Genomic DNA, 8,818 nt, shown 5'->3' with positions numbered 1-8,818 from the left:
CCTGACCCAGCGGGATTTGGGTTCTCTCTTCGCCCCCCGAGCCCGCAGCGTTGCTGTTGGAGGCGGCTGCGGGGCCGCGCTGCTGCCGGCGCACCTACCCCGGGGTGGCTGCTGACAGGGCTAGAAAAACACCAGCAAAGGTCTGGAACAAGCGAGTGATGGACTGGGCATTCGTGTATTTTAGGTAATTCACATACAGGGTTATGCCTGTGGAAAAAGGGATGGAAACAGGGAATGCAAACAGCTTTGGCATATAACCCTTGGGTGTGTTTTTCCCAAACTTTGTATGTACAATGTTTGTGAATATTGCTGTCGGCTTAGGGGGTTTTGCTCCACAGGCAGGAACATTGGACATGAATTAAAAAAGTTATCTCTGATGCTGTGTAACGTGTGCGAAATTGTGTCTGGCTACATATCAAATATTAAGGCAACATATATTAACAACGCCGTTAAAATCAAAAACCAAAATGATCGATGCCATCCCTTCTGATGCCAAGCATCCCTTGAGAAGCAACAGAAGCTATATCCAATATCTCCCCAAGATCCTTTGATCAAGCTTAGTGTCAAGTATTAGTCCAATAAAAATTTAAGTATGCAGTAAAACTGCTACTTGTTAAGCACGTGGATTAAAATAAATACTAGTGATTGGCAGCTGGGTGGGATGGAGAGAGCTCGATTAGAAATTGACTGGATAAATCAAACCTAGAAATGTGAACATCTTAAATAGTTAATGATTGACATGAAAGATTTACCTTAACAGTTAAGCAGGTGCAGTAACTTGTGCTCTACTTGGAGTCTCGCAGCACACTTGCACTGAGGAACTGGTTATAAAACACTGAATCTTGACTCTTCTGTCAACAGAAACATGAATGAATGACTTCAGGAAAAGGATTATGCAAATATTGCAATGAATGTTCTTAATAAAACATTCCAGTATGTACTTTCTTTTGAATGTTTACGGTCACACATGTGCATGTGTGCCACAGGTTTGGGGTATCCCAGATGGCCATAGACATATAAGAGGAAAACATAAGCTTTTGTATATAACTTTTCTGCATTTTTTTCTAAACACAGCAACACAGATGAAACAGAAATATTTTATATTTAAGCAGGGTAATAGACAAAAGCAGGGAAAACAACAAGAAACAGAAAAACTTATGAAATGCACATACTTGCTCCTTACCCCTCCTAGGCATGCTACAAGCCAACAGCTTGATGTGCAGTACTCCAATCCAGAGTATGTCCAAAAGACAAAAGCTGTGCTGTATTACATATGCATGTTTAGGGAACCAGCAGATCGAGATGCTGTGGCTCCCTCAGTTTGGTGCTTGGCATATTCCCAGCTGCTGCCTCTCATTCTCCTCAACATCGAAGCTATGCGGAGAGAATGTTGAAACTAGTATAACCTGCTGGCTCTCCTTCGCTACCTGTCTCTAGTACATTCCCTTTATGGGACAGCAATGCCATGGATAAAATTCTTTTAATGTAAGAGCTGATAGATCTATTAGAATAGTTAAATATTGCAGCAGCTAAAATTGTTACTTTCCCATACAGAGCAGCACAAGGCCGGCAGTGGGGTTATGGTGGTAATACTTCTGGAGTATTCCTAGGTGTGAGCTACGTACCATATTAAAGGTGTATACAGTATAGTTCAGTAGCAGTATTCTTTATTTTGGAATAACATTATCCATAATGAAGCTGATAAACAGATGCAAAGTTGTGGTTTTCTTTTTGGTATTTGCCTCATCTTTCTCATACCTTTGAAAGCTAACTTTCCACTGGAATACTGGCCTGAAAGAATAAATCTCCTGTTCCCTGTGCTGGGACTATGTTTAAAAAACAAACAAACAAAAGCCCCACACAAAACACAACAACAACCCCCCCCCCAACCACTCATAAATAAAATATTGAGGATCTTTGCTAGTAACAGAGAACATCAATACTACAGTTACCTGCCCAGTATTAAAGGACAGAAGGCATTCTAGTAGAAGTATAGGGATTTTTCATTGAAGACTGTAAGTACTTACTTCATTTATTGCAGAAATTTGGATTAAGGTCTTCAAAGTGATTATGCTGGTAGAACAGTTTCCATTGGAAGGGTCTCCTGAGTTCTGATAAAGCTATGTTCTGCTACAGGTGAGTCCCATCTCCATCAAATCTTAACACTTGTGTTTTGTGTGCTTAGGGTGAATATTTTGATCAGTCGCATGTGGCTCTACCAAATGTTTCAAAGTTCTTCTTGCATCAAGCTCTGGAAGAGAGAAAAGCCGCAGAGGCTTTAATGAAGTATCAGCAAGAAAGAGGAGGCCATTACTGTTCTAAAACCATCCAGGTGGGTAATAGTCAACAAGCTTTCAAGCAGCTGCAATCCACAGTAATTACTCTAACTTCTTGCGTTATACCGTTGGTACTTCAGATGTCTGCGTTCATCCACTATTAGATTCCCAGATACAGCTTTCCTGTCATATTGGAGTACCTGGTTTTGTTCTTGATTGTGATGCCTAGAAACTGCCAGACATGTAGTCCAAACTCTACATGGTTGCTTTCTAGCCCAAAAGAATATGAACAATAGTCCCCTTCTTCACTCAGCTGGAGACTGCTGTTTCCAGTGTGCTGTAATGGATTATGAGACTCCTTAAACTGTGCTGAAACAGCCCACTTGTCTCCTTCACACTGAAACTAAATAGAAGCCATGAGCACCTAAGAAAGATGGTAAGGAAGGAGGTAGGAGAAACATCCAGCATGGGGCAGTCGTTGTTGGAACAGCAGCTCAGGATAGAATCTGAACTAGGAATCTGATTTAGGCTTGCACAGGTACAAAGGAATAACTCAAAGCTATTAGAAAAAAAAAAAACCCACCTCATTTGTGTAAGACCAAGGGGCTGATTCTCCTCTACCAAATTAGTATTCTGTAAATAGTTAATAGAGAATGCTTCTCTTTGGCATAGCAGTTGTTAAACTGCAGAAAGTAAAAATAAAAATGGACATCTTGAAAAACTGTCTAAATACTCAGTTTGCATCAGGGAAGACTTTATAGCAGCCTTCCAGTATTTAAAGGGGGCCTACAGGAAAGATGGGGAGGGACTCTTTATCAGGAAGTGTAGTGATAGGAGGAGGGGTAACAGTTTTAAACTGAAAGAGGGTAAGTTTAAACTAGTTCTTAGGAAGAAATTCTTTACTGTGAGGGTGGTGAGGCACTGGAACAAATCGCCCAGGGAAGCTGTGGAGGCCCCATCCCTGGAAGTGTTCAAGGCCAGGTTGGATGGGGCTTTGAGCAACCTGGTCTAGTAAGAGGTGGCCCTGCCCATGGCAGGGGGGTTGGAACTAGATGATCTTGAAGGTCCCTTCCAACCCAAACCATTCTGTGATTCTATGGTAGGGTTTCCTGGTGTAAGAGTGTTCCTCAGGCATAGCTGCTGCTATCTAAATATCTGTTCCTTGAAAAAAATGCTTGGGTTCTGCTACTTCTGTGTAGAAGAAGCCATCCAACTCTGCAAAACGCAACAGATGCTCCAAACTAGGAGTTGTCACAAAATCCTAGCACATCTGTTTTAGAGTACCAGGTAAGTTGCAGGAAACCATCAATGAACACACTAAGATGAGCTGTTCTGAATAAATGTAATTCTGTCTTTGTTTTTAGAAACCAAACTGTGAGTATGCAGTCGGTCTGATGAAAGCCCTGGAAGTAGCAATGGTACAGTGGAAAACTATGATACGATATTTTGAAGAGCTTTATGCCCTGAGTATTGAAAACGCAGACCCTCATAGTGCAAGCACTATCAAGAAACAATTTATCGGGCCCAAAATCCAGAAGATCAAGATGATGGGAGATCTACTGACCAATGCTCGCAGGCTTGACTGTTCCCAAGATGGCAGAAATAGTCTTGGGGATTACTTTATGGACCGGTTACAGAAAGAGTTCAGAACAGGCATAGAGCCAGAGTCTAGTCAGTGCTGCAGCCCCTGCCCGCCTCTCCAGCAGTGTACAGGAGCTGCAGATGGTCTGAAGCGACCCCAGAGAGAATCTTCCCAGCACAGAAATGGCATAGGGCCAATATATGCAACCATACACTGCACTACCACACTGCCACAGTGTAATGATGGGACAGGAGCAAAAGTGAAGCAGGGCAGGGAGGGCCTTTAATGCTGTGGCTGTTGCAGCTATGGGGCAGCTGCAAGGCAGACCTGTACAGAGGGTGGACTTGAGACCAGAACTCAGGAGATGTGAGGCTGTCTTGCTCCTCCTGCTTTACACCCTGTTCCCTCATCCTCTGTTGAGCCACAGCTCAAAATCTAACCCATAGCATTATTTTGTTTAAATGATAGCAAGGTTGCTAGTTATCTAGATTGTCAGCGTTAGTCACGCTTTTAGCTATGCAATTCTTCCTAGAAGCCAAAAGCTTTTCAGCCTCCTTTCTGTCTTAAATGATCAACAGGATTAGTTAGTGCAAATTATTTTTAACAGTATATATATCTTTTATTAAAAACAAAATAAATTAAAATCCAACTTTAGTGCAAGAAAACTTCTATGTGGGAGAAAATCCAAAGATTTAGTTTTATATTAAATATTTTATGTAACTAACAGATATTTTACATTACTAACAAGTATGCTAACATAACAAACTTTTTTAAAAGACTTGTTTTAAAACAAAGTTTTCTTGTCTTATTTCTATCACGGTAGGAATTTAAATAAGTAGTCTAATTAATTTACTTATCACCCAGCTATTTTTAGTGGTATACTTCTCCAAGATGAAGGATGCAAACATTTCCTCAACAGTGGGAATAAAACATTTTGCTGGGTTTTTCTACAGTTGTGTGCCTAGTTGGCTTTTCTCGTCCTCAGAAAGCAGATGAGAGAGATGAGGGTTCTCATTAGATGTGATCTTTACAGGTTATAGTGCATCTCTTTCAAGTGTCACTGAAGACACTAGCTCTAGGGCTCTGTCCAGACTTAACCTAGGATGGTTGCTTTAATTACCATACAGACCCCTATTTCAGCTAGCTAAATTATGGTATTACTATGGTACTACTGCTATTTCTTGTATTCCCTACCTTGGTTCTCAGTAGAGGAAAAAGATCTTAGTGAAAATGCAGCACACGTAACTAGAATTATATCGGAGAGGGGCCACTCATGAGTTTTGCATTTCAATTTGGCCAGTATTCATTGGGGGGGGGGGGGCGCTATTAGCCCCACCGCATCTAAGGCTTTTATACTTTAGCCAGCTTGGTTAAAGTTCAGAGGTGTCCAAATTCCTTCCATTCATCTCCTACAGGGGAGCCCCTCTCTGCCCGCTGGCTACCAAGGTCACCTAAGAAGAGCAACTGTCTAGATCAGCTGCCTGTAGCTAGCTTTTTTGTTTGTCATTACACACAAATCTTCTATGCAATTGGGGTTTGCTTCATTGAAAGACCGTCTCATGCTTTTATGTAATACTGTAAGTGATATGCCTATTATGCTTGAAAATAAATTCAGTTCAATGTTAAAAATGGCACTCTGCATCTACATTGTATTCCTGAATTTACCACATAGGCATGCTAGTAGTCGTCTCCAAGAGATTTTGCACAGGTATACAGAACTGCACCAGTACTTTTCTACTACAAAGAAAGCTGCACAAGATGGAAGAATAGACCACAGAATGAAAATAAATGTCAGAAAACTGCATTAAGATAACACTGCAAAATGAACCATTTTCAGTAAACTGACTTTTATAGACAGCTGCAGCTAAGTAGCCATTTCTGCAAAACTGCAATAACCCACCTACTTTCTGTTGATGTTGTAACACGGGACAGGCAATTAAAATGCAGATGCTTTCCCAGTCTATGATTCAACCTTGGGAGGGGTTCAGGGGGAGGCATTGCTTTAAAACAACCCTTGTATTCATCTGTAAAAATACTGCAGTGTGCCACAAGAATGACTTGAAGCACTTTTAGCAACATGTTAGATTTGTCTATGTTGAGATGGCTGCTCTCTAATACAGCAGTACTTTAAAATATATTTCCATCTGGGCTAGATTCCATCACCCATCTTCATGCTGAGCATACCTTATTCAACAATTAGTTCCACTGACTGCAACTCAACATGAATAAGAGCAATGGAATCCATCCCTCTCAGTATTAAAATACAGCTCACTAAAAATGAACAGAGCAAAGCTACTAACTGAATTATAAACTAGTGCCATGTAAAACCACTTCAAATACTACTGCTAACATTTGACCTATTTCTACAACAGTCTTCTCGTTTAAGAGTTGGTGACCTTCTGATATGTAGGTACAGCCTCTTCCACAGTTTCCAACACTTAAGACTGTCTTTTACTGTAAATGAATTCCCACATAACAAAGAATCCAATGTACAAAGAGCCCAACATTTAAATTTTTCAAAGCAAGACTTGCCTTTTCGTTGTCCCTGAAATACTGCCAGTTTCTCAGACTCTTCTCATATTCAACTTTCTAGCCAAATGTATCCACACGTTCTCAGATTTTAGGTCTTTCTCTCTCCCTTTTCCATACACATTCTGGGCCCTCTGCCTGAAAAGACAATTCTGTTAATTTTAGATAAACTCACAATCATGTATTTTCCAAGTCTCTATCCTCTGAAAAAGAAAAGATAAATTAGTTACTGTAGATAACAAGCTCTTCTTGTCCACATGCTGCTTCTCCTGAGAGGGCAGAAGATGCTTGTGAATATGATCTCAAACTTTGTTAACAATACCTGTCTATTGTGTATAGGGTGAGTCTATCCATGCTTTTCAGCATAGGAAGTACAATCTGCCTCTGTCTTCCCAGCTTCCTTTTCAATCACACCCTGGAAAAAAAGGAGATGAAGGATGAATGTGAAACAGGTGTAAGGGCAGCAAACTTACAGAAACTTTACAAATTCTCTTTCTCTCCTGCATGCTTGTTCACACACACACACTATCTGTACTTCCAAAGCAACACCCAAACCATCCAAACACACAACCTGGGGCAGCTCAGAATAGCTATAGCAGCACCAGTACCCTAAATACAGCATCCAAACTGGAAGCTCTGGAGAGACCTAATCTTTACTGACATTATGAGTTACAGCCACAGAGACTTCCAAACAGGTATTAACAACAGCATACTTCTAAATGCTTGCCATAAGCACTACCTATGGCTGCACGGAAAGGACCCCTGTTGCTGCCTACCCTCAGAGTGAGGAATTCACTGAAAGCCTCTAGGTGGAGATCGTGCTGTCCTTCATCCTCTCCACTACGGCCACGCAAAATTGACAAGACCACCTCAGGATTTGTTCTTTGCAAGGATGTTTTTTCAGGCCACAGCATACAAGGCAACATCTTTCTGGACAAACCCATCTTTGGGAATAATACTGGCTAAATATTAGGTAAAATTACCTTTTCCACAAATGAAACCAATGATCTGGAGAGAGTTTGTGTCTTGAGTGGGTCACACAGCCAGCACCAAGCCTTAATATCCCAATTTAGACGTTCAGTTGTTACAGCACACAATTATTTCTCATTTATACTTATTATGCATTACTGTATACCTAGCACAATTTTGAGTGTGAATTATTTTTACTTTTTTAAGTTCAACAAAAATTTTAAAAAATAATAATCTTTTCATTCCTTCTGGATCAAAGAACCTCTGTAATAACATTGAAGTGTTTCCACAAGTTTGCTACTCTGCCTCTCAGAAACAGCTGGGAGATACACTTCTAAATGTGTAAGGGTGGTCAAGAGCTGATCTCCTTGGGACGTATCACTTTTCAGTACTGGATATAGTGAAAGAACAAACTTGTACGGGGTCCAAAACATACACTTTTTTCTTTAAATAAAAATTTTATCTTTGGGGGATAATGACAGAATGTGACTAACAGTTCTTATCTTTGTACTCAAAGACATTTAAGTAAGTAGAAAATGAGTACTGCAAATTAGGAATTTTGCAAAAAAATCATATAACAAAAGAAGCCACCATCACAATAAGCCCTCTGAGAAGTCACAGGCACAGGGACTGGAGACTAGATCATTGATGGATGTTTTCTACCTTTTCAGATTAACAGTCAGCCCTTTGCCCACTGAAGACAGAGCTCTGCCTTAGATTTTGAATGAGTTGAAATTTCACCAACATTTATAACTGCAGAATGGATATTAATTTTAGCTCATGGTACATTAAAAATACCCATAACTATTTTAATCATGAAGTCAATGAAATCACACAGTTGAATTGCTGAAGTGCTTCCGTATTGGAAAAGGAACCAAATTTCTCATCTCAAATGATATTCCAAAACCAGAGTAAAAACTCTAGCATCCTTAAGAGACGTTACGAAAACCCATCCCATTTCTCCATGGTCCAAACTCTGCCACTGCTAGTTATCTGCTGAAGTAACAAATTGTTACTGCACAAGCAATCCAGTTGAACCCGAAACGCAATTTTATGCATCATAGCTCATGTGAAAAGAGTCATTTGCTAAAGTGATAGCGGAACGTAACTCAGGCCTCAGCTCTCCTCCAGTACATCATTACTAAACCATTACTGCATTGCTTTATTGGAGGAATCAAATACTTCCTGTGATAAATATGGTTGCATCTTGCTCAGGCACTAGATGGTCTCAGCCGCTCCAGACCTTGTCCTCCCACACAACTTCTTTTTGCTCCGAGGTGAAATAGTTTCAATAACCGTGCTCGAGTCTTGCTGAGCATTCTCCATCCTCGGTACGTATCTCTGACCTGTACCTGGGTGAGACGCGGGCAGGGACACCCTGATTCCTGAGAAAAAGGCTAACACACTTCAACGGACCCCAGACACCTCCGCTTTTCCTGCTGGGCATTTTTTTTTCCCCAGG

General features: G+C 40.7%; 1 protein-coding gene across 1 annotated transcript; it reads left to right on the top strand.

Annotated features, from left to right (window-relative positions):
* Positions 1 to 1,580: 1,580 nt before the first annotated feature.
* Positions 1,581 to 4,482, top strand: LOC104292636 (ferritin light chain-like). Its single transcript, XM_009892044.1, has 3 exons — positions 1,581 to 1,586; positions 2,186 to 2,332; positions 3,641 to 4,482. Exons 1-3 carry the CDS (start codon positions 1,581 to 1,583, stop codon positions 4,142 to 4,144), a joined length of 657 nt encoding a protein of 218 aa, XP_009890346.1. The 3' UTR covers positions 4,145 to 4,482.
* The last annotated feature ends 4,336 nt before the right edge of the window (positions 4,483 to 8,818 follow it).

Source organism: Charadrius vociferus, unplaced genomic scaffold, assembly GCF_000708025.1.
Source record: "Charadrius vociferus isolate BGI_N301 unplaced genomic scaffold, ASM70802v2 scaffold179, whole genome shotgun sequence".
Lineage (NCBI taxonomy): Eukaryota > Metazoa > Chordata > Aves > Charadriiformes > Charadriidae > Charadrius > Charadrius vociferus.
Note: the sequence above shows the minus strand (reverse complement) of the source record. Positions and strands in the feature narration are given on the sequence as shown.

Excerpts from the sequence above, each read along its gene's own strand:
- LOC104292636 (XM_009892044.1), top strand. Across the intron at positions 2,333-3,640 it reads ACTGTTCTAAAACCATCCAG|AAACCAAACTGTGAGTATGC; the intron begins GTGGGTAATAGT and ends CTTTGTTTTTAG.